This window comes from Dermacentor andersoni, chromosome 5, assembly GCF_023375885.2.
Source record: "Dermacentor andersoni chromosome 5, qqDerAnde1_hic_scaffold, whole genome shotgun sequence".
NCBI lineage: Eukaryota > Metazoa > Arthropoda > Arachnida > Ixodida > Ixodidae > Dermacentor > Dermacentor andersoni.
The window spans coordinates 125,967,844-125,993,851 of NC_092818.1; the positions used below are offsets into that span (position 1 = coordinate 125,967,844).

The 26,008-nt window shown below is 49.0% G+C and overlaps 1 protein-coding gene across 1 annotated transcript; it reads left to right on the forward strand.

The window, feature by feature from the left end:
* Window positions 1-5,062: 5,062 nt before the first annotated feature.
* Window positions 5,063-25,485, forward strand: LOC126531109 (phospholipid-transporting ATPase ABCA3-like). The gene is made up of 12 exons (XM_072288354.1): window positions 5,063-5,305; window positions 6,547-7,546; window positions 8,680-8,980; window positions 9,802-10,239; window positions 10,360-10,825; window positions 11,685-12,335; window positions 14,423-15,137; window positions 16,528-16,656; window positions 17,906-18,280; window positions 19,312-19,555; window positions 20,275-20,715; window positions 24,790-25,485. The coding sequence occupies exons 1-12, from the start codon at window positions 5,063-5,065 to the stop codon at window positions 25,385-25,387; spliced, it is 5,601 nt and encodes a 1,866-aa protein (XP_072144455.1). The 3' UTR covers window positions 25,388-25,485.
* The last annotated feature ends 523 nt before the right edge of the window (window positions 25,486-26,008 follow it).

Here is a 26,008-nt window from a genome sequence, read left to right on the forward strand (position 1 = left end):
TCCTGGCTCGCTGTTAAGCTCTTCGCGCTTCCACTCAAGACGAGCACTGAAGGATTTGCTCGGTGAGCGGCGGGGCTGGGCCAACACCCCAAAAAGCCAGCGAGAAGGAAAAAGCGGCAGCGGGTCAGGAAAGCCCCCCTTTACGAGGGCTGGTCAGTGAAGACCTGTTACGACGATCCGACACGCTCTGCAGTTGCTGGCTTCAGGGAAGCCTGAAAGGAGCAAGCTATATGACTTAGCATTCTTTTTTTTTTTTTTAAGTGAAGGTCCTCGACCTCGAAGTCCTAGAAAAAATACAGGCAGGCCTCAAAGCACACTGCATAATTTACGACAACAACTTCTTTCGAAAACGAGTTTTGGTTTCGTTTGCCAGGAGGCGCCGTGTGTCATGACGTCGTGACACACTGAAGGTGGTCACGTGATAAAAGGACATCGCGACGTTCTGACACTAGCTCTGGCTCGCACGGTGGTATGTTACGCTGCTACATATCCTGCTACCCCGTGACCACCTTCCGTGTTATTTATTTATTTATTTATTTATTTATTTATTTATTTATTTATTTATTTATTTTATCTTCAGGGTACACTGCACGTTACAGAGGGGAGGGGCAATCGTACGTCAATATATGAGTCTGATAATAGGCAAGGTATAATTGAGAAAATAACATGGGCTAAACAATATAGCAGCAATAAATAAGCAAATAAGCACAGAATTGCAATAAGATATACAATAAATATATAATACCACATGCAGAAATACAACAAAGAGAATGGAGTTACACAGTGGTTAAAGACCAGCTAATCAACTGTTAATGCGTTTTTAAAACGTATAGCGTCGCGGATGTCCGTTATAGACCTAGGAAGCTGGTTCCAATCTCTTGCAGTCTTAGCCAAAAAGACAATGAATAAGTAACTGTGTTACTTTTGGGAACGTGAACTTTCTGACGGTGGTCGAGGCGCGCTGATATGAAAGGTGCGGCACGTATGAACAATGAAAACAGATATGGGTTATGATAGTAAATCTTATGAAAAAGGCATAGGCGAGAATATTTCCTGCGAGCAGCAAGCGAAGGAAGTTGCAGTGATGCTTCCGTGGAGGTTACGCTGGATGTTCTGTGGTAATTAGATAAGACGGCCGGCCCAGTTTGGTATTGCCTTGATGTTTTGGGTTAATGTAACATGGTGGGGGTCCTACAGCGCTGACGCATATTCAAGCTGTGGCCGAACGTATGTAGTGTATAAAATTATTTTACCGGAATATGGTAGCGCAAAAAAAGTTTCCACGGAGGTAATCTAGAATGCGGTTGGTTTTAGATTTGATATGTTCAGTGGGTTTATCGCAAGGTGAGTTGTTGGTTACATGGACACCTATAGGTACTCCGGCGCTCCTCGTACGCATGTTGTTCTTCGGGCGTACGAACTATACGTGTCCGCCCCGTCGATAACGCAGCTGTGTTTAGCGACGATACCTCTCCTGCTTATATACTGCGGTAACCATGACGTCATGCTATTGTTCACGGCGGGCGTTCTAATCTGTTCCGGATTTTGACATCTGAGCCACTACACTGCACCCGTATGAGTTCGTTAGAAATCGCTAAGTACCTTTCTGTTGCCAAACGCCAAAAAAAAAGTTACGTCCTTACCCTTATGCCTGGGACCTCTTTGGGTCCCACGTGTGACAAGGGTAGTTCAAGGGCGCGTTACAGGTCCCCGAGCCCACAGAGGTATGTGCCATTGAGCTTGGACCCTTCCTGCACTTTCACTAGGATCAGCCCACATGATGATTTATTTCTGTTGACGGAAGCCGAAAAAACAACGGAAGGTCAGTCATAAACAGCTTTCGCTGTAAAAATTTGTCAAGTGTGCCGTTGAACAGCATCAGGGGAGGAATTAATTTTGCATTAATTATTTCGCGGTGGAAGAGCAGGGTCGCTGTTTCTCCAGGGTCATACAGCACATGTTACAAGGTCACGAAAAAACAAACTACACTATTCTGTCGAACTCAGTATGTATACTTCAGGAAACCGCTTCTGTAAGTGCCTTACAAAAGACCGATGACTGCCGACAAGAGTCAATGAAAGTGTCGACAACAATAATATATACATGCGCAAATGCAGAGGACACGTCACTAATGAAAATACATCATGCAATTTCTAACATGTCAAGTCACCACATGGTCACCGCTACAAGGTACCGCAGGTGCGAAGCGAGCGACCAGGTGACGAAGAAATACAGCGTCTATGGAAGAGCTGCCTCTTCTGCGCTTTATTCAATCCTTCCCAGAATACATGGTAGAACTGAAATCTTGCGACACTGCAGCAACCATGAAAAGCGAAGCAGGCACTTAGAGAGCGCAACACGATGCAGAAAAATAAAGGCCGAGATTGCGATTTTTTCACTTCGATTCCGTCAGAAACAAGCGGAGGGCCAAAACCCATCGACATTACCGTCACCTCCCGCGCGTGCCAGCCCGCGCTACCTGCGCGAGCTCAAAAGAAGACCGGCCCCGAGTGAAAAAAAGGATCGTGCTCGGCCGCGTTCTCACGGTTTCAGCCGCAAGCCATACTCGTTCCAGGCAAGTGACACAGTGACATATCCAAGCTACGGGGATTCGCGTACCCGGTACCCTCCGATCTGCGCCTGTTGCCATCGGATTGCGCACGGATGGCAAATGTATAGGGTCTGCCTGCCACGGTTTCAAGAAACCGTAGCGTCAGACCCTACTACATCTTTCGTATATACAGGCGCGGTGCCGAGCACGCTGAGCACGCTGCATGCGTACTCGACGACGCACGCTCGATGACGCGGTGTACTCGAGATGTTTTCGGCCCAACGTCACCGCGTCTTTGTGACGGTCATGAGAACTGGTGCCTGTCCGTAGGTCATTTCAAACTGGATAGCTTTAGCGCACGTACATGGGAAAAGTCGGAAAGAATAGAGGATAAAAAAGTCAAATCAAAATACGAGGTTTAACGTCCCAAAGCCAACCTCCTGAGCTGCGAAGGACGCTGTAGCGGAAGGCTCCGGATTAAGTTTGACCCCCTGGAGTTCCTTAACGAGAGCATAAAATAAGTGCAGCAGCGTTCTTGCATTTCACTCTCATCGAAATGTGGTCTCTGTGGCCAGAAATCGAGCCCGGGACCTCATACTCAACAGCAGAACTCTATACAGCCAAAATAGGCGACATAATTTAATGCACTTTCTTTCGTCAACTTTTGTTTTTCCTTTTCTGATGTGCCTGAGCTACAAGTATGCCTTCTGTAAAATGTACATTTCACGTCGCGGTATGTGTACGTTCAGTTGTGATTACTCCAACGCCCTCGTCCTTTTGTGCAGAGGCGCGGAGCCGTGTTCCCTAAAGAGCTCCAGAATATAGCGCCTGTTCCTCCCCTCGATTCCATTCCATTGCAGGTTACTGTACAGCACAGTATACATACCATCGGCTATATATGTCATGCTGTGTACTTCTATTCTTGTCAGACTAACTGAAACACGCAGCACTAATTAATTGCGAGTATTTTGGAGAGAAATCCAATCATTTGGGCTAATGCTTATGGTTTCTTTTCTTCGACGAATTAGCTCGGGGATCCACCTTGAGCGAGACGATTTTCGTAGCGAACGTCCGCTCCCCTGAAACTGTATGCAAGCGCTGAATATATACTATAGAGGGCACGTGAGCACACGCGCATAGCCACGAGCACAGTGTAGGAACAAGTGCTCCGACGACCAGGGTGCCGCTGGGGAGAAGTGCGTCTCCTAATCATGGCCTCGGAGACTGTTAGGTGAAAGCGCCTTCATTAAGTGAAGGCACTTTTATTTATTCAGGAACAAATCGTATGCAGCACTCCCCAGAACCCTGCTTCGTATTAAATGAGCGTGGGAACTCTACGTACTGTGAGAAACTGGTAGCGACCATTTGTTCAAACAGAAGTAGGAAAAGTAAATTCAATTATACTAGCGGCTTCAGCAAAAGGCCGATAACTGTGAGCACCGCACTGAAAGAAATACTATACGCGCTTCTTTTTTTTTTTTTGGGGGGGGGGGGGTAAACGCAGCAAAGCGCGGCAGCAATTATAAATCACATTTTCAGATTTTAAACAAGAAAGGGGGTTAACCAAGGGGCCCGATTTTTTATTAGTCATATCATAAGAAGCCAACAAACACTGACACCAACGGCAACATAGGGGAAATTACTTGCGCTGAATAAATGAAATAAAGAAACAATAAAATAATGGAAATGAAAGTGGATCAAAAAGCGACTTGCCGCAGGTGGCGAACGATCCCACAACCTTCGCATTTCGCGTGCGATGCTCAACCAATTAGCTACCGCGGTGCCGTTTCCCCGGGTGGCAGAAAGGATGTTCCACATCCGCCGCCAAGGTCTGCGAGTGGTGGCGCTGGCTAACACTCCCAGGGTTCTACTAGGAAACATAAATACCCAATGAAAGTGGATGTGGAAACGGCGCCGCGGTAGCTCAATTGGTAGAGCATCGCACGGGAAATGCGAATGTTGTGGGATCGTTCCTCACCTGCGGCAAGTTGTTTTTCATCCACTTTCATTTCCATTAATTTACCGTTTCATTATTTCATTTATTAGGCGCAAGTAAATTCCCCTATGTTGTCCTTGGTGTCAGTGTTTGTTGGCTGCTTATGATTTAAAAATTTTGTAACATAACTTTAAGTTTGCTCTGTCGCTAAAAGCAGTCGCAGGCGCTCTAACATAAACGTAGGCAGCAAAGCACGCTCCCAGCACGGTATCCAGGGAATGTCAGACCCCCGGCACCCCCGCCATCTAGAGTTACTGTAAATATATGCTACCAACCCTTTGGGAGCGATGTACAATAACACTACAGATTATGATGATGATGAATGAGCGGCGGCCCAACACGCGCCGCATTCTTCCGTCAGAGCACCTGTTCTTACATCATGGTCACAAGCATCGTGCCCTGTGATTTATTTGTTAATGAGTTAAAAAAAACGGAGTGCCAACCAGCTCTTTTCAGCACATGTCGCTTTCAACCATGTGACACCCTGCTCCTGATGCGATGCCGCAGGCGGCGCCATGGGCGTCTTCTCACAGGTGTACGCCATCGTATGGAAAGACGTGTACGTGCAGGCGATCAAACGACACTACCTCGTCACCACATTCGAGGTGGCCATGATCTTCCTCGCGTTCCTGGGCGTGGAGCGCGACCGTCCGCAGGTGGCGCCACCAACCCCGTGCGCCAAGCCACCCTGCCTCCGGCTCAGCGCGCCCCGCGACTACCCCGAACGCAACGAAAGCGATTTCAGGGCACCCCAGCTGGCAAGCAACCTTTCATGCATCCAGCAGGCTCTTCTTTACCTTTGTCTGTCTGAACAGCTGTCTCCAGGACTTTATACTCGCAATGCAAAAGTAACTGCATGGCACACTGATATGACTGCTACATATACAGAGCACGAAAAAGCTTACCAAGACAACTAATGCGCATTGTCCCCACGTCACCTCCCAAGCCTACGTAGCCCGACTTTCCACTCTGCGGCCTCCACGTCGTCATAAATGTTGGCTCAGCCATCGGTAAACCAGCTAGCGGAGAGGCAGGTCTCCTTGAGCACCCATACGAGCCGTTAACATGGGCACCAAAAATTGAATGTGGTACTCAATTACTATAAAAAAACTTAACTCAGAAAGACTGAAATGTCTTTTTTTTTTCGCGTCAGACTTTTTTATGGCGTCTTCGCTGCAGCATACGTAGATACTCGAACACTGTCGAGCATATATAGTATGTCGTTGTTCCCCTTATAGTGCCGGCTTAATTGAGCACAGTGTTGTGGGCTGCACCCGCAAATTTCCTTCGTCGGCGGAACGACAACTCGAGCACGGTTTTCATACGCTTCGGTCAGTGGGTATTCGCAAGTCAGTCAGTCTTCGTAATGTTTAGCTGTGACAACAACGCACGTCGAAACGCAGAGCACAGCGCCACGCAGAGTACCTGTACTATATATAACTCTGGTGTGGCCCCTGACCTCGTACAGCTGTGCATTCTTACAGCTTTCTTCCCAGGGTGGCCGTCAACACTGTGGTCTGGTTACGTTATAGATATGCAGACCTTGACGTGAGTTAACCGAGGCAGCGACCTCGCTTTTTCTTACAGGCGTTATACCCATGCAGTGGATGTTGCTTACGTCCTTAGCGATTTCCGTAGTTGCTCCGATAACCTCTGTACAAGCGCTTACACCGGCAAGAATGTCGAAAGAAGCGAATAGATACATAAAAGGTGGAATGACCAAATGACCACGACGTAGATGTGAAACGCGTCAAACGAGCAGCAGAGAATTTTGTAAACAGTCGACAAGCGTTCGCAGCAGCAAATGCGGTATTCGCAAGCCTTCGGTTGCGGCACTGCATATGGTGTGTGTGTGTGGTATACGTTTTGCGTTCCCTCACTCTAGCACTTGTCGATGACTTGTCCAAAGTCGCAGTGTGGTCACACTTCCATTAACGCTATGTCCTCCTCATTCACGGCAACAAATAGAACGTATAGCTCCACTTTCTTATTTTCGCAGATCCTCTACGCGCCGCGAGAACCCAACGAGAAGCTCGTCAAGACCGCGTTTCCCGCAGGCGGCCGCGTGAGAGCTCTGGGCTACGACACCGAGGAGGACCTGCTGCGCGCCTTCTACCACTTCAGCCCGAGGCCCAAGCGCGGGCCCGAGCAGCGCGTCGTCGCACTCGTCTTCGGCGATACCCGTGGCAAGGGGAAGAACGACCTCGAGTTCACCGTTCGCTTCTTCGACGACGCCCACTACATCACGCGACGCAACAAGGTGTTCGCGCTCTTCAGCACGCTGCCCAACCCGGTGACGCAGCGCGAGAGCGTCGCGTACTGCCAGATCGCGCTCGTGCGCGCCAAGACCGAGCTGATGCGTCAGGCCGGCGGTGAGGAGACCGCCGCTCGGCGCGCGTACCGAATGACGACGCGTCGGTTCAGCGAGGGCCCGCTACCCGAAGACGCCCTGTCCGAACTCTGGATCATGGCAGTGCGCATCGGCGTCGGCTACCTGGTCACCTTCTGCACGCTCGTCGGACGGCTCGCCGAGGAAGCGCAGACCGGAATGCGCGAGAAGCTGCGACTGGCCGGTCTGCACGACGCCATATACTGGCTGGGACACTTCATGGCCGCCATGTTCAAGGGTCTCGTCAGCATCGCCTGCATCATGGGCTACATGACGATGGTAGAGAGGGAGGAGAACGGCCGGACCACCACCTTCCTCGAGGGCACCAACAAGATCGTGGTGTTTGTGTCCCTGGTGCTGTTCAGCTTCCAGTACGTCACCACGGCCATGGTGCTGTCGCTGTTCTTCGCCAACAACACGGTGGCCATTCTGTTCGGCATGTGCTACTGGATAACGGCGTACGCCGCGCCCTGGCTGGCGCTGGAAGATTTCGACGGCCTGTCGGCGCACTACATCATGCTCACTCGTTCGACCAAACTAACGACTTCGCTGCTGCCGTGCATGGCGCTGCACTGGTGCTACCGCATCATTGGGTGCGCCAACGTGGTCGGTAAGGCGCCGAAAAACCGAATTGTTGATACTGCGTATTTATAATCCATAAGTGCCCGCTAAATGTTTTTTTTTCTTCAGAATCCACTAAAAGTCTGATATGCGCCCAACTAGTTGCATGTGCACAATTTAGTGCATATATCTTATCTATATAGCTAATGACTGACCACATGCCATGTTTGCGTATTTATAGGTGTGAAATCACCGGCTAAATTATATGCGCGGCAAAAACGTTTCGTGCCACTTTGTCCCTTTACTGAAACAGGTAGTCTTAAACTCGTTTTTAATGGGACGCAAAGAGAAATACTAAAGCGTCTTAAACTGGTCAAACGCTGTCTTCATTGAGTTCTAGGTCGAACGTTGATTACCGGAAGACGCAATTAAGGCTAAGTATTTATTTCCCCGAATTTCTCGCCAGTATCCCAGTGCCCGAACGGTGGTTTATATAACGAATCTCAAAGTATATTCTCGTACTTGGGCAGATGCGGGGCAGTAGAAATTTCCGAAACTTAGGTTCATTTTTCGGCTCTTCTATAATATAGTGCAGTCTATCTCGTTTGCTCAAAATAAGTAACGATAGGTCTGAAAAGGCGCCAGGCAATCGAAATCCATGGAGCCACAGCAAGCACAGTGGGGCAACCTTAAAAGGTGGTGTCGCCAACCGATTGTATTTCGTGTTTGCATATTTTCCGGCTTACTATAAACTCATCTCACATTGAGGCACATATTTTGCATTGTAGAATGGTAAGTTGCTAGCGCAGCTAAGCTTATTTTTGTCTTAAGTGCCCCAATAATGTCTTCCGAACTTTTTCCATACCCACGTTAGACGATTTCATTTCCGATTCAGGGACGCCGCCATCTTTGGCATTTACACGAGCATTGCGTGCGTACGTGCGCACGCGGGTGTGTGTGTTATGCGATGGAACGTCAAAATAGGATGATCGTAAATAGCGACTGCAACCGCACAACCATTTCATCGCATATGAATCCACAGTGTAGTACTGGGAGTTTGGGTTACCACAAACAGAAAACCGCAGCTTAAAAAGCCCCTGACGGCGGCACTCAAACGCGTCTGTAAAATAGTCTATATAGGACACGTGTATGAATGACGCGCATGATTCTACTGCTGGGCAGATGAACAGTACAGCCTGTCATCCGTGTCTAAGTACGTGCTCGAGCTGGACAACGTGACCATGCTGGAGATCTGGACTGTGATGGTCGCGTACAGCGCGCTCATGTGCGTCGCCATCTGGTACCTGGGCAACGTGCTGACGTGGGCCCGCGGGGTGCCGCTGGCTCCCTGGTTCCCGGTCTCCTCATCGTACTGGCTTCCCAGCCGCCAGGGTGCATTCGAGAAACTGCCTCCGGCAGCACAGGACGGCGTCCACTTCGAGCAGTACCCGCCCGACAAGGAGGAGGCCGTCTTCGTAAACAGGTGACCGCTCAAGATCGCGTATACATAATGCGGACACTGTGCACAGTGGAAATAGAATTTCGTCGCTGTGTGTGTGTGTGTGTGTGTGTGTGTTGTGTTGTGTTGTGTTGTGTTGTGTTGTGTTGTGTTGTGTGTGTGTGTGTGTGTGTGTGTGTGTGTGTGTGTGTGTGTGTGTGTTTTGTGTGTGTGTGTGTGTGTGCAGTATACGCGTCATAGATTATCCGTCCCTGACAGTCCCTGACTCCCTGAAGTGGTGCTTTTAGCCAATGAGTGTTGCGTATGCACGGTCTCTGGCAGTCCGGGACTGTCAGGGACCGATAATCAAAGAGGCGCAGCGTTGTTATTAACGACTGACTGCACCACGCAGCCGACGCACACGGTGCTCAATGTCGCTCTGGAACTGTCGTCAAAGCTGGCCTGCGGGGCCTTGATGTGTCCTTTCCATTCTCCACGCTAAGGCCTCGTGCCATCCTGTGCGATTAAAGATCTACACACACACACACACACACACACACACACACACACACACACACACACACACACACACACACACACACACACACACACACACACACACACACACACACACACACACACACACACACACGCACGCACACGCACACACACACACACACACACGCGCGCGCGCAGACACAGGCACGCACACAGCTCGATTTAAGTACGCGATCAAAAAGTCTCGATTAATTCGATGCCTGACTCATTTATTCTCTCATTAGTCTATGTATATGCCCTGTAACTTGGGGCGTAAAAAAAACTGAAAGTCATCAATGGGCTGAGAATGGCGTATTCCTTCCAAACAGACTGGAGTACGAGAAAGAGCACACGCACGTCCTTCGCGACACCAACTTCAAGGCGTATCCCAACGAGCTACTGGTGGTGATCGGTCCAAGCGGGTCGGGCAAGTCGTCACTGGTGAGGATCGTTACCGGCATGCAGAAGCCCAGCGGCGGTCAGGTCATCGTCGAGGGCTTCGACGTGACCAGCCAGACTGCAAGCGCCCGCGCCAGCATGGGCGTCGTGCTGCAGAGAGCAGTGCTATTCGACGACCTGACGGCCTACGAGCACCTGCTCTTTTTCGGAAGACTTGGAGGCCTGGTCGATGAGGCGCTGGTGCACCGCGCCGTAGTAGTGACAGATATGATGTTACTGACCGAGCTCGCCTCTACGCTCACATTCAACATGACCACATCGGCCAAGAGGCGACTAGATCTGGCAATTGCCATCCTCTTGAACCCAAGGTACGCTTTAGTGTTGTCAGTCGGTGAGCTTTCAAATCCTTAGAAATTTGCATAGTGTAAAGCAGTAAGCACACAGAACGCATTTTGGATGCGTTTGCGAAGCGGCGTTGTGGTTTACAGCATGCAGCTGGATAGTCAGGCGGCAGTCAGACTTGATTTCGTTCACTTAGGTTTGAGCACATGGAACAAGGGAATTACTGACGTTTACGAGATTATATATACATGTCGTCGTCACAAACTTTCATTTTTTTGTTACTTTTTTTTCGTCGGCAGGGTGCTCATACTTGACGAGCCCGTGTTCGGCATGGACATCGAGTCCCGCTACAAAGTACGGGAAGTGTTGAACAACGTCAAGCAGAAGACGTGCGTCGTGGTGACGACGTCGGACATCGACGACGTAGGCACGCTGGGCGACCGAGTCGCCATCCTGGGTCATGGAGGTCTGAAGTGCTTCGGCACGCCCGCTTTCCTGCGCTGGCGTTACGGCTGCGGCTACAATTTGCATGTCACGAAGGCGCCCAACTTCCAGACCAATCGTCTCGTCCTCGCGCTCAGGGAGGCCTCCAAAGATGCGCGCCTGCTACAGGCAAGGATGCATTCGACGTGTGCTAAGTCGGCTGGGTACAGCTGTATTTCGGTCTGTGCTCTTCATAGAATGTCTATAATATATATTTCATTGAACAAGAGATGTCGCTACAGCCAACGTTTCGACAAAGAGACTCGTCAGAGCGAAGACAACTCCTCTTGACAAAACGTTGCCTATAGTGACATTACTTGTTAAGCCACAGCTGTTGATCACTTCGAGCCTAGCTCCAGTTTCCTGTGAACGTCCGTCTTGCTTGGATTATTATGTCTTTGTTGCATGAGTCCTGCTCAATTTCCTGTACTATACGTTGGCGCGGGCTCATTGTGCGTCGACCTTGTAAAACTTGTTATAGATGCGCTTCTAGGGTGCAATCCTAATACATTGTCGTCACCGCAGAAAGCATTTTCATGTCAAGACAATGCACTTCAGATAGCATGTTTAACCAAAATTAGTTTCAATTTCCCCTATTACAGGCGCCAGTAGTCATGGTGGTAAATCCAGAGCCAATGGATGCAGTCTGAATTATATATATATATATATATATATATATATATATATATATATATATATATATATATATATATATATATATATATATATATATCTATATATATATATATATATACGCGCCGCAGTTCATAGCATTGAGTCCATTCTAAAAAGGATGATCGAATATCCACAATGTGTGCAGGAGACTTGAGGCGACGACGTTAGAAATTCGCAAGGTTCCAGAGGCGCAGAAACAACGGCACTGTCAGGGCGGGTATAGTTACGCAGACTCCTTTTCAGTACCGAAGTTTCGTGCGCCACGCGAGACAAGCTATTGCAGCGGGAATGAGCAACAGAAACCCACTCGCAGGACCACAAGCGCTTCGCGATCATGAGCCTGGGAGAGCAGCAAGACTACGGCCCCGTGTCGGACGCGCTGCTGATCGTCGAGCGCAGGCAGGCTGAGTTCGCCATCCAGTCGTACAAGGTGTGCGTCACCACCATGGCGGACGTCTTCCTGCGCGTCGTCATGGAGATGGACGCCGGCAGCCTGGAGAGCAAGCGGCGCGCCGCCGCGCTCAACAGGAGCCGCCAGAGCAGCGGCACGCAGGGGACGGGCATGACTGGCACGCAAATGGTCGAGCACACCGAGGGAAACATGGTGATGCCCACCGCGAACGTCGGGGGCCTCACGCACGAGGAGCTTGACAAGTACGAGTCGTCGGTGGAGATCGCGCAGCACGTGCACGCGCTGAACGACCTGGCGGCGGGCATGCCCCGCACCGGCCAGATCTTCCTCGCCATGCTGTTCAAGCGGCGCCAGTACATGCGCCAGACGCTGTCGACGCCGCTGGCCTGCTGGCTGCTGCCTTCGTTCCTCATGTTCCTCGTGTGCCGCTACGAGGCCGGTGGCCAGGAACAACTGGCGTTGCGCTTCGGGGCCGACCGGCTCGTGTACGACCTCGGAAGGCTGCAGCCGCACACGGACGTCTTGCTGGCACGCGACAGCGCATCCTCCGAGGTATGCGACAAAGCGTCCAGCAAGCGCGCCTCTCTTGAATACGTATATGTATATAGACGATCCACTTAACGAAACCCGATTTCATGAAAATTTTCCACCTAAAGAAGCGCTTTCGATTCTCCGACGCATATTCATAGAGCCTTGCGAGTTGAAAAACCTATAGAAGCAACTAGGTGACCTCTACGTTCCACACGATTTAACGATGTTTGAAGGGGAATGTGGGTAAAACAACAGGCCATGCACGGGAAACATGTGTTAAAAATGCCTCCAAATGGTATTGACGCATTGCTACAGCAAATACATTGTCATGCCGGTTTGATGCATGCGGGCTGTTTTCCTGCGCAGCTGGCCACTGCACACTGTCAGCATTGAAAGCTTATCGTCGGCTAATCGAAAGACGCGCTCAACGGGCCCGTCTTTTGTATGATCAATGACATCCACGGCTGCTGCTTTATCGCTCTTGAATAATGTTATTAGTATGAGTGTTTTTAATGTTCTCGATTTACTCAATTCAGTTAAATTTCGGATTTTACGTGCCAAAAACATAGTGTGAGATAGGACTCCGGAATAATTTTTACCATGTGGGATTCTTTAACGTGCACACAAATCTAAGTCACGAGCGTTCTTGCATTTCCCCCGCTTATCTATGCATACTTATTTTAATGTTTACGTTTTTATCGATGTAGACGGGTTAGACAGCGGTATATGCATGCGTAGTTTCGCAACTTCACAACATACCGCGAGCCTAATTTTGGATAGAACGGGCTTCGGATGTAACGAACCTTTTTCGCTGCATTATCATGGTCAGCTGCAACGAGCGCAGATTGTATTAGAATATAAAATGAAGATGGCAGTTTTTTGTTTTAATTTCGCGCCGAAACACAGGCGTTGGTTTGTCAGAGTGACGTCACGGATGTCAAAGTATTTTCTTGTATTTCGGCCGTTGTGGCGGCAGTAAAGGTTATCCAAGCTTGCTAAGCTTAATCTGTCTCTTTTACAATACAAGGCAGTCCATCTTTATCGACAAAACTTAAGGCCCGGGTAGATACCCGTCAAAATTCAAAATTCATGGCTTCACGGATGGTTGGTGCGGGAAATTCAAGGTGGCGTCGCCACCTGTCTTGTTGTTTGCGTCCTTTCCTGACTCACCAAGCATCTTCTTTCAGTTAGGAATGGGTTTTGTGGTACTGTAGAAGGAGAATTTACTAATACAGTTCAAATTGCTTTTATTTTTCTTTAGTGTTCCTTTAACGACTTAAAGGATCTCATCGACTCTTAACTCGAGCCTTCCCTACAAGTGCGTGCAATTCGGCGAGTCAGAAAATTTTGTATAATTGAGCTGGATTTTCTTCAACCCTAAACAGTCTGATTGCCCCCCCCCCCCCCCCCCCCCCCCCCCCCCCCGTCAAGTTGTGGCCCCGGTGAATTGCCATCATTGCGAAAACTTTCGTTCCGAGAAAACCGTAACTAAAGGACGATGGAAAACTGCCAGAAAGCAAGGACACAAGCAAGTGTTTGACACAGAGCTATTTTCCACACTGACTTTGCCAAGGGGCCATTTTTAACATATATATGGGTTTCCGTCAGGCACCTACCCAGGATATTTTTTCCGGGGGGGGGGGGGGGGGGGGGCAACCCAAGTTAACTTTTCTGTGCCAATGAGGGGGGGGGGGGGAGGCTAAACAGAGGTTGAACTAGCGAAGCATCGGCGATGCGCGTGACCGTTGGAAGATGGTGACAACTGAACGCATCTCGAGTTAATCGCGCGGGATCCAAATCGATGTGAAAACTGGCCTTCACACCCCAGGATATGCCGATAACTACCGCCATCCAAAAGGAGTGAAAAAGGCAGCAAAATGTTGACCGCCCAATAGCTGTCAAGTCTCAAGAATGATTTGGCGGCGCTTTAGCAATGTGTGTGAGGAGTGGTGGCGTGGGTGTGGGGGTAGGCCGCTTAGTTTCGGAGGGGGGGGGGCGCCCCGCCCCCGTGGGTACGTGTCTGGGTTTCCGTTGCAAACCTCGATCTGTACTAGACATAAGGCCAATTCCCTTGTTCCTTGAATTACCATGCTGCGCGATACTGATAGGTGGTGTGGTTAGATTTCGTGATCATGATTCTCGCTTTGCGTCAGTCCGCGCCGTCCGACCATGAATTGCCCGATGTCCGCCCTCCGCAGCTGGCCGACTCTTTCTACCGGCCATACGCCCACTCCAAGTCACTCACTGTGCGCACCGTGCCCAGCATGGACAAGTACATGGCGAAGCTCAAGCAGGACAGGTCGGCCCCCATGGACGCACTCGCGGGAGCGCAGTTCGTGGCCGAAGACGGAGGCGCCGCCAATGCTGCCGGCGGGCGGGCGGTCGTCTGGTACCACGGCGACGCCTATCACACGCAGTCGGCGTCGGCAAACCTCATTGGCACAGCGCTGCTGCGCTGGGCGTCAAACGACCACACGGCCTCGATGCTGTCCATGCTGCTGCCGATGCGGCGTCACAACTACAGCATCTACTCGCGAACGCTGCGCCGCTACGACGTGGCCGAGGAGCTTCACATGGTGCTGTCCCAACGCTTGATGCGGTTCATGTTGCTGCCGGCGGCCATGTCGGTAACGGCGGCCAGCTTCGTGCTGTTCGCTATCGAGGACCGCGTGAGCAAGTCCAAGGAGATGCAGCTCCTGTCGGGCGTGCCCCCTCTGGTGTACTGGATGGGCAACTACGTCTGGGACATGCTCATGTCCCTCATCTCGCTCGTCTGCATGTTCTTCCCGATCACGCTGTGCTTCCCGCAATTCATCAGCGTAGGTACGTCGACCACGATGCACTTCACGAACTGCTGACTGGTTATGATGACGACACAAAGCCCCAGTGAAATTGCATCACTTTCAGATTGGGAATGCTAACATTGTTTTTCACGTAGTCTCCGAACATTAATACAAAAGGCATGAAACATTTCATGGTATCTTGATTACGCTCTGAAATTCTCGAAATTTGTGAGGGTAGAATAATTCAGAGCCCAATCCTGGCGTGATTCACTTTGGCTGCTAAATATATATCGCATAGCATATGCGTCGCGTATGCGACATAAATAAAAATGTAGCGTACATTACGACGAATATATACGGAACATCACGGCGACGTCGATGGCAAAAATTCGCATGGAGTGTTCGTATAGTTGCTATCGCAATAAGAAGCCCCGATAAATGTCTCAACAGTTCACACCTTGTCTGCTGTAATAGGTGTAACTACTTGTCTTTAGCCGGCCACTAACTTCATAGATACGATATGGCCGGCGTCCTAGAGTGTATTCTAGTACACTACCACCCTACCGCCATCTAATATTGTACGAACCTTTCTGCGTGCACGCTGCTTTACGAATGCGGGCTTACATTTCACATTTTTGGCATAGAGCGCACGGCGTATCCTGCACTTGATAGTTGACATAAAATGGGCAAAAAGAATAAGCACAACCAATAATGAAAAAATTATACATATCATAAAATAATAAGATGAGCGAAAGGATCCCGGCAATTGGCACAAAGCATCCAAAATTGCAAGAGAAAGAAGGAAATGTCTATATCCGGAAAAGCATATTTAAAACTAACAATGCAGCAGGGTAAGTACCCTCGTCAACTTTAAAAAAAAAAAAAGCTTAAGTTCTATTTTACATCGTAACAGGTTTAAATCACGGCTATGACACGGATTTACCAATTTATGTATGCGTTTCTTCTGCGTATTTGTAGTAAGTTCTGGACGATTGCGTTCTGCTCTGAGGACTTCACGGGCGGCAAGCAAAATAAAGCCGTGTGGGTGCAGTTTTGGTAAACGGTATTACATACGGAACGCGTCTTAATTCATGGGCAATCGTTTTCTACATATAAAAATAAATAAAGCATCTAAGAGCATGCGCAGGACGTTTACACATCCTGAAATGCACCTTTGCTGAAAACTGTAATGGAGGCCGGAGGCAAAATGAATGTTTGGAGTGATATATAGCTTAGAAAAAGAAAACTACGAAATAAACAAAAACCAACATCGACACAGACGTATTTCTTTTAAGCGTTTCTTGAGCGCTTCTTCGAGTGACCTCGAGAGGGTAAACTCAGCCTAGCGCTGCATCTTGCACACCTTTAACAAGGGCTTACTCGCTTCGTGCCCCACAAGGTTGAGCACCTCTGTCTCTGTTGTGACGCAGCTCCAGCCGTGATAAGCATCTTCTTGGCCTACGTGCACAGCGTCTTAGCGTTCGTCTACTGGTTCTCCTTCTTCATGGACTCCACGTTGGCTGGCTTCATCCTCGTCAACATCATCACGTCTCTCACCGGTATGTGCACTTTCAATGCAGAGTTAATCCTGGTGGTAAAAAAAAAAAAAATCCGAGGACACCTAAGCACTTCTTACGAGTTGTGAATGCGAAAGCATTATTGTCCAATTGAATACCGCAGAGCGGTCCTTCGAGTTTTGCGTTGCATGTACCATAGCGGTACATGCTGCCCGAGCCAGCAAGCACCAGCAGCTGCCTGCGGTGCCATCGCTGCGTGCCACCGACGTCTTGCGCGACGGGAGACCGAGGGATCAGCAGCGGCCACCAAGGCCGGCAGGTGCGCGCAGCAGCTAAGCCCAGTGGGGGTGAGAGAGAGAGAGAGAGAGAGATACGGGGGGCCCCGCACCCTATTCCGAGAGCGAGACCGCGGCACCGGATCGCGCGCGTCACTCGACAGACTCGCCGTCGACAACCCATCTCGCCCCGCGGCGTCGTGTCGCCATGTCTGCTCCGTCGAGGCGCGCTGGTGACGTGACGTCTCGACAATGCCCTCTCCCCTCACGCAACACCGTTTCGCCCGCTCTGCTCCGTCGAGGCTCGCTCGTGACGCGGCGTCGCAGCCAATGGGAATTTAGGTGCCCTTTCGCATCTACAGACGCCTGCGTTTTCGCTCAATGGGCCATTTGATGCTTTCGCATCAGAAATGCGCAATAACCATCGACGATGACTTTCAGTGTAAGCAAATAGACGAGCGCTTTTAGTAATGTATTTATTCACTTTCATAAAGGCATGATGCTCTTGGACGCGCTTCGTTATACATGGCGCTATTTTTCCTGAGCCTTTTCAAATGCTTTTCTATCTCGATATTATAAGATATGCATGTTCTTGCATATTTCGCCGGCTCTACTGACGCCGGCGTCCGACTGCATGTTCTCGCCAACGCCTTGGTCATACGGCCGCTACGGGGTTCTGACGTAAGCTGCGATGCTTGTTGTTGCTTGAATGACATTTGATCCCGGCTACCTCGCCGCATGAAAAACCCTTGCGGAACTCTCCTAAACAGTTTCGCTGTAGAACAAGAAGCAAGTTGCAAGCAAGGTAGTCAATGAGTTCACCGCACTTATTCCACATTCGGCCGATTAAAGTATCTACAGTGTTAAATGATTTCCGGCCCTCTATTGTCTCACCTCTTGCCATCATCAAAGGCGTGCACTAGCTGTGGCATCGTTCAACCATAACCACAGCGTGGATCCGACGTTTTGACGTCCAAGACATAACCAATGTACTAAGGCTGGCGCACACGTTGCAGGCACGGTGGCCGGCCTGACCTACCAGCTGTCTCTGATCGGGAATGAGAAGGGCTCCGAGCTGCTGATGTTGGACCCTCCGCGGGACCTGCTCCTCTGGCTGCTATACCTGCTGCCGCCTTTCTCATACACCTGGGCGCTCATCAAGACCATGGAGAAGCTGTCCGAGGAGCCCTACTGTATCGGCGACACGATCGACGTGCGCGACGTGTGCGCTTACGTGCACAACAGCCTGGACGAAGGCGCCGTGCTGCTTCCGAACCTGCGCTACTGCTGCGCCAACTTCTACGCCTCCAACATGACCAGCGTCCGCTTGCTGCCGTCCTTCTCTTTTCACAGGTATTTGAGAGCTCCTTATGTTGCGCCGCTCTACCAAGGTTCGAAGGTCTGGTGTCACCCTGAAAATTGCTTCTAAGTGGATATCCCTTGAGAACTCACCGGCTACAATTCGTAAATTCTGATATGTAGCATAATGTAATTCATTTAAATGTTAGTGAGATAAATCCAAACCAATGACTAGAATTATATTTGCTGTCTCCCACAGGCGATATTTAAAAATTTTGTATGGTCTAAAAAAAGAACAACTGGTTTATATGAAGGCCCCGTGGCTATGGTATGGCATTGCGTTGCTGAGCTTGAGGTCGCGGGGTTCGATCCCTGCCGCAGCAGTTGAATTGCAGTGGGGTGCTCGTACAAGTTCTCGTGCACCCTTAGAGGTTAGAGAACCCCAGGTGGTGAAAATATTCATCAGGAGCCCCCCATACGGCGTTCCTCGTAATTAGATCGTGGTTTTGGCATGTAAGACCCCATAATGTATTTAACGTGTATAAAACTGCGTCGTCCTTATAAATCCAGAAAAAACAGAAAATTAGAAATGCATTTTAAATAAGAATCACCGCTCTCGTTTCCAGTATACAACTGAACATTTTCCGTCGGTGGTAGATGGCGACTGACGTTCAAGGCGTACTCTTTTTAATAAATGAAGATTGCCTTCATTTTTCCCACACAACCAAATTGGGAAAATGACCACAGACTTAAAGCTACAAAAGTGTACCTCATCGAGTGCGCCTGAGGACAGTAGCAGCCATTACTCATTCTACTATGTAATGCTCTTGGCCTGGCTGTACAATTTTCTGCGCATATATTACCTTTGCTCGTTGAAAGCATAGTAGTCGAACCCCTTGAGTGACCAATCGGAGCTTCAAGAGCCAAGCGAAGTATAAAGCATCGTCGCCAAATCGTTAATGAGCTAAGTAAGCGAAATCGTTATGTTATATCAACAAGACCAAGTTGCCCTCGTCAGTTATTACTCCCGAACTGCCGAAGTATAATCGTGCAGCTATGGTAAACGACATTACAAATGAAATAAACACATAATGCATTATCAAACGAGAAAATGTGCAACAAGTTTATTTGCCGCTTTGCAAACCTCGCTACCGGCCGGCACTCCCCTTGTGTGGCCCTCTCAGAGATGGCATCTTGACTGAACTGCTGGTGATGCTGGCCGAAGGATGCGTTCTGCTCCTGCTCTTGGCGCTGTACGAGAAAGGCTTCTTCCGCTCCTGGGACCCCGGCCGCGTAGATGAAGTCGTGGCAGCTTCCAGCACGATCTCCGCCAAGGACGTGCCTGTAGACGTGGCAACCGAAGCCAGGTATACCGGTGTACTACAGTGACGAATATGCGCGACATATGTCCCTACGCAGCGAAGACCTCGCACACTTTCCATTCTTGCAAAAGTGCTGTTCCGCAGCTGCTGATAGAGCAACAGCCGTTATGTCAGCTTTGATTGTTGCACGCTGTTGCGTTTTGTAAGAGACATTGGAAGTGAGACAATAAAGAAATTAGAAGCGAGCCTATATATATATATATATATATATATATATATATATATATATATATATATATATATATATATATATATATATATATATATATATATAAAGACAAGAAAGGGGGTTATGGGAAAGATGTTTGTTGGTTTCTTATGATATGACTATATATATATATATATATATATATATATATAATGTGCGTGTGTGTGTGTGTTTAAATTCAAGCAGAATATGTTCTGTAGGTCTGGTGTGCCTGCAGTTTAGAAAGAAGGAACACACATATGCAAAGGGGCATGTTTACTATGTACGGGTGACGTGACCATTCTTAAGTTTCCCGGAATATTTTTATATCGCCTGTGGCAGGATAGCACAATTCTTGTCCTTGAGCTAAATTATTCGAAGCGGACATTACTAGCATGAGAAATCGAAGCACATCGCAGCCAGTCGAGCCCCGGCGGCACCTCGACTGTGAAACACGGATTTATATAGGCCCAAAGGTTCAACAACATACCGTAATTTTCACGAATACTTGGCGCAGGCATGTGCACAAGGCCATCGCGGCGCATGACCTGAACAAGCCGGCACTGCTGGTGCTGGACCTGAACAAGCAACTGCAGTCGATTTCCGTGCTACGCGGCCTCACCTTCAGCGTGGAGCCCGGCGAGGCTCTGGCGGTGGTAGGCCTGCGCGGCTGCGGAAAGTCCACGTTGCTCGACGTGCTCTCGGGCAGCACGCAACCCACCTCTGGCACGGCCCTAATTGGGGACGTGCCATTGCAGAATCGGGCCGAGTGGGAGCAGCGCATCGGTGTCTGTCCCTCGCACGACAGCGTGCTGGGCCGCCTCACGGTGCGCCAGACGCTGCAGTTATATGCGAACATCAGGGGCATTCGGCCGCAAGACATTGACCGCCTCCTGGAACACCTTGTCCTACTGTTGAACCTCACACAATCCGTCGACGAGACGACCGAGTCTTGCGGGTGAGGTTTTGCAATGCTTAATGCCGAATGCAGTCCAATCCATCAATAGAAGCTGCCACCGTCAACATTCGCAAATGGGACGGGATTAGCCGCATGTCTAAGAAGCAACTCAATGATGATTATTGGAACTCATCAGCCCTGTTCATTGAACAACGGCTTCTTAGTCACAGGCCCGACCATTTTTACACATAACATGAAACCGTGACTAGGAAAATGTAGGTCTTTATCACCGCGTTCCCGTCGTCGCCGCCATGTTTGATCACGTGGCGACGTTTCCATTGTTTGCCTCAAGCAGCCTCCACTGACTAGCTTAAAATGGCAGCGCACGAGGCCGGTGCATACGGCATAAAATTTAGGCCGTCGTTTCGGCGTTTGTCGTCGACAATGACTGCGTGAACGGCACGAAACTTTGACGAAAGCTTCAAAACACATGTAAACATCGCACATCCATCCTACGAACGCTGCTGTAAAAGGTGGGCGGTTGAGACAGTGATATGGCACGTACTTTCAGCCTTGTAAGACGATTTCGCGCTCTGCCGTCCAATACGCTTCTTCCAAGACAGTCCGGCAGGTATTTTTCGCCGCTGTATTAAATAAGGGGCTAACTTGGGCCGGTTGGTACATCCTTAGGCAAAGAAACATCGCTTTTGAACGATGCAGAGAGCGACGCCAGACAAAGCACGTGTGCCTGCAGTCTCACCAGCTATCGATCCCATTCCAAAGCGCTCTTTCTTCACTTTGATTAAAACAGGACTATACTGCAATTGACTAGTAGTTCTTTCATTTATATGTAAGGACTATATAGTAAGCCATAAGATGTCATGCCCTTCGTTAAGTTACTTTTTTTTTTGTGCGATGCCATTGCATATACTAATTTTCCACGCAATCCCTCACAGGGTGTCTACCAAGTTGACAACTTCAAATTCCCCGAGTTTTCCAGGCTTTCCCTGAGTGCCTTTGCAAAATTTCATGAGTGACACAGAACTTTATTTTATATGAAGACGAATTGACACCATGTCGCCTGATGTCGTCACTCTAAGTAAGCATGTTAAAAAATAAAATAACGGCTTAATTCAGTTTGAATAGTAAGGAGTAATGTTTAGTTTATTCAAAATAGAAAACTGAAGGAAGGGGTAGTAAAATGCGCAGCGAAATATATTCGAAAAAAAAGGCAACGCCCATTGCAAATCGAGTTGAACATATTCAAATACGAATAAAAAGAGATGCTTATAGAAGCAAATATTTTACAAAATGAGCGATTTCTATCAAGTGATAGCAAGCTCATTGGTATTGTCCGAACTTTGTCACAAGCGAGATTCTCTCAGCAGCTGGGAATTCAACCACAACTGTCCCGATATATTCTCAGCCCACGCACAATGACTCCGTGTTGCGTTTCACGGCTTTAAAGCGTTTATGTTGGTTTAGATTAGGGTCACCTGCACCTCGGCATCAGCCAACACTTTTCTTTTTAAGTTCAAGCTCCTTCAAAGAAGAGGCGGCACAGTTCATTCCCCAATACGACGGTCCTTTCTGTTCTCGTCCTCTTTCTGTCGCACGTTCACCCCATTGATCATTTGAAGCATCTTCTTGATCACTTGAACGTCAACGTACGATTTTTCAGACTCCCTAGGGGCCGCTAAATCTTACGAAAAATCGCGCAGTCCGAAAAAATGAATGCATGTCTTTTACTGACCTTAAGAACTCAAATCGCCACAGACACGTCCGAAATAGCTCTGAAGGCCTGGAAGTACACTTATTAGGCATATCGGTACTCGTACTGTGGCCGGAGACGGCGGGTGCACGCGTGTACGCGTGTACGTAATACGTACTATGCCCCGGACAATTGCCCCTTCTCTCACTTGTTAAGCTTCACCGCAGTACTTCACGTAAGCTTCAGCGCGTAACATTGATGTACTGAGGCGAAGCTGCCTTTCTGGAACCCGCATTATGCAACGCGCCGTAAGCTTCGAAGCCAATCGCGAGGATTACAGAGGCGCAGTCGGTGCCATTGCTGACAGTGGCGAATTCTTTCAATGAAAAACATGGCACCGAACGGCAAGAACTTTAATAACTAACGTCGAAGGTAGGGCTCGCGTTGCCGCGATGGTGGCTACGGCTGCCAGCGGATCTGCGTGCGAGAGCGCCAGTTCAAGGCGGCGAGATAATCAAAACGGTGGTGTTGGTTTTTATTAATGCCGTTTCGGACCTGCGGACACGGCAAAAAGTCCGGACAATCGGACGGCGAAGGGTTCTTGCGTCCGAAATTTCAGGCGTTCTTATACATTGACTCTATGGGGTACGTGGCGGTGTAGCGAAGCCGTCCACATTATCGGGCACGCCCCAAAAATCGGGTGTCCGGAAAATTGGTCAAGACAACTCATTGCGATTCCTCTCTTTTACTCGAGCCAGCATTAGGACGACTTTCGTCTGATTTCAATAAAACGACACCTAATTTTCACTGATAGCACAAATTTCCTGAGTTTTCCCAGACTATTCAAATCCCTGAGAATTCCCGGTTGGTAAACACCCTGCCTCGTGAATGTGCCGATTGCGCTACATTTGTTTATGCCGTGTTTCCAGCTTAAAATATCCGTTTTGAAGTTTTGTAGTAGCTTAGAGAAAAGACGTAATATGGTTCGTCGCTCGTATTACGTACGATGTGGCTCGCGACGAATCCTTCAACTTCGAATTTTTTAAAATGTAACACGTTTAAACCACTCACTGATCCAGAACTTCAGTTCGGCTTAGTTGGTGTTTACTGCGTATCATATTGACCGCAAATAAAGACGGGGACAGCGGAAGAGAACACAAAAACAACACGGGCGGTAACTTTCAACTGGTTTATTCACGGTAGCCTGTGGGCGTATACAGGCAAATAGAACATGCGCAGAATGCAGCAAACAAGAACACTAATCAGCCTAGCGGGGAGACCAATTATAAAAAATATATATATTTCCGATTGAAACAATAACCTAATGGAAGTGTCACTAACACTGTCTTGGCCTTCCTTGCCCACGGGCTGCCATGAATAAACCAGTTGAAAGTGTTGTTTTTGTGTTCTCTTCCACTGTCCCCATCTTTGTTTGCGGTCAATATGATATGCACTCACTGATCGGCATACTCGCTAACGAGTGCACCCTCATCTAAAACATGACTGAGTCTCAGTAAGTTTCTGCGAATGGTGCTGGGCGTTAATGAAGACCATAAATATTGTTACAAGCACGAGAGGGCGTGTACTAAATTTGCGGGGTTAGCTGACATTGCCTTTGTTCAAAAATGGTTGCAAAATTGTTCACTACAGAAAAGCCTCGGTTCGAGTTAGATGACAGTTCTAGGTTATATTCCGGGGTTATGGCGCGATGAAACATTGATGAAATCCTCCGGATCACAGTAGCTACAGTAAATCGAGTGGGTAGCGGAACATCACTAACGAGTATTACGTCTTCTTTCGATGCTTCATTTTTAACACAATACAGTGCGAGCTCATCAGTTTTTAGCACAAAGATGCATGTGAGCAGGCCGTAGTTGTCAATTCACTAAATATAGGGAGCAGATCTTAAGTATGTACGCGTACAGCATATTTAGCAGACTAAAAAAAGGTTTAGCTTCCTCAAACCGCATAGTGAGTTATGAGAGACGCATTAGCACTGAAGAACATCAGATTTACTTCGACCATCTGGTACGTTAACTTGCATCAAAACCTAAGCACAGGAGCACTGCATTCTACTGCGATCGTGCAGCGCCCGCCGCGCCGGCGAATCGAGCCGGCACGGAGGTGACGCGGCGGGTTTTCAGGCAACAAATGGCGAGGCTGTCTCAATGCCAGAGAGATGCGGTATAGCAAGCGCCGTCTGTTTAAATTGAGCGAACTAGCTGGTGAAAAGTGCCTTAAACTTGAAAGGATATAATTATTGTGGACCCAGCGCTCTTAACTGTAAATAGTCAGGCATGATTAACATTGAGCAAAAGAGGCTATGTCGGGGGTCTGAATCCTTCTGCTCTTCATATCAACCGAGAGCGTAGTTATCTGCTATACGCGTCGTAAAGCGCTTGCGGCATTATTTACATGCGCAGCGCCGTGACGCGCCGCAAGTTGGCCGTGGCCATTGCCATCATCGGGCTGCCCTCCGTAGTGCTGATGGACGACCCAGCCACCGGGCTGGACCTGATGTCCAAGCGCAAGATCTACCGCACAGTCGCCCTGCTCCGCCATCTGGTCAAGTCGGCCGTTCTCATTGTGACGCACAGCGTGAGCGACTGCGTCGTCATGTCCGACCGCATGGCCGTCATGCGGGAAGGCCGCTTCCAGTGCCTCGGCGCCGTGAACGAACTGCGCGAGCGCCTCTCGGCCGGCACCGTGCTGCTCGTCAGGCTTGCACTGGACAGCAGCGGCGACGCGGAGGTGCTTAAGCTGGTGCACATGCTCGTGCTCAAGACGTTCCCCGACGCCAAGTACAACGGCTGGCTTGGCCGCTCGCTGGAGTATGCGGTAACTCTCTCGGCGCCCTGGAGTCAACTTGTGCTGAGGGTTCGCGATCTGCACTTGCAGATGGTCAATAACGTCACCGACGTCGTCCTCACAGACATGACGCTTGAGCTCGGGCTGCTCAAGGTGGTCAAGTACCAAAAGCCCAAGCGGGCTTCCACGCCGGCTGAAGACGTTGTCGTCTAAAGACGTGCTGTGTAGATTATATCGCGGCATATCTCACGATTGCTGCACGAGGAGCGCACCCAAGCGGAATAAAACTTTATTATACTGTTTGAAAGGAAGATGCGCTCTCACACTGCCATGTTTTTGTACGTACGACTGGCACTTTATCACAGCACTTTGAAGTCAAGCTTTGTTAGCATCTTTCCTCCGTTTTCTTTGCACTGGCTCTTGATGCCTTGCCAAGTACATAGACAACATGGCCGCGAATTTACAACTAAGTAGGGACTTCAGCCACTGCGTACTGTGACCAAGTTTCTACTGGCTGGCTGTTTTTCCAGAGTAGACAAATTGGGTCACTAGGTATGTGCCCGAATAGGCAACTGAAGCCACTGGTTAAGCCACTAGTGCACATCCAATGATGATGCTGCAATATGTGCACGTAGCAGTGCAACAGAAAGGGTTGGAAACCTTAAATGTATTGAACCGTTTAACAACGGCACCCCCCCCCCATATCAATACCAGATATAAAAAAAATTCTGTATGAATGTGTGAAACGCATTGAGAATAAGTATGATCAACAAAAAAAAATATTTTGCAGAAACTTCTTCTGTGATAAAGGGGAAAATGAAGAAAACTGGAAAT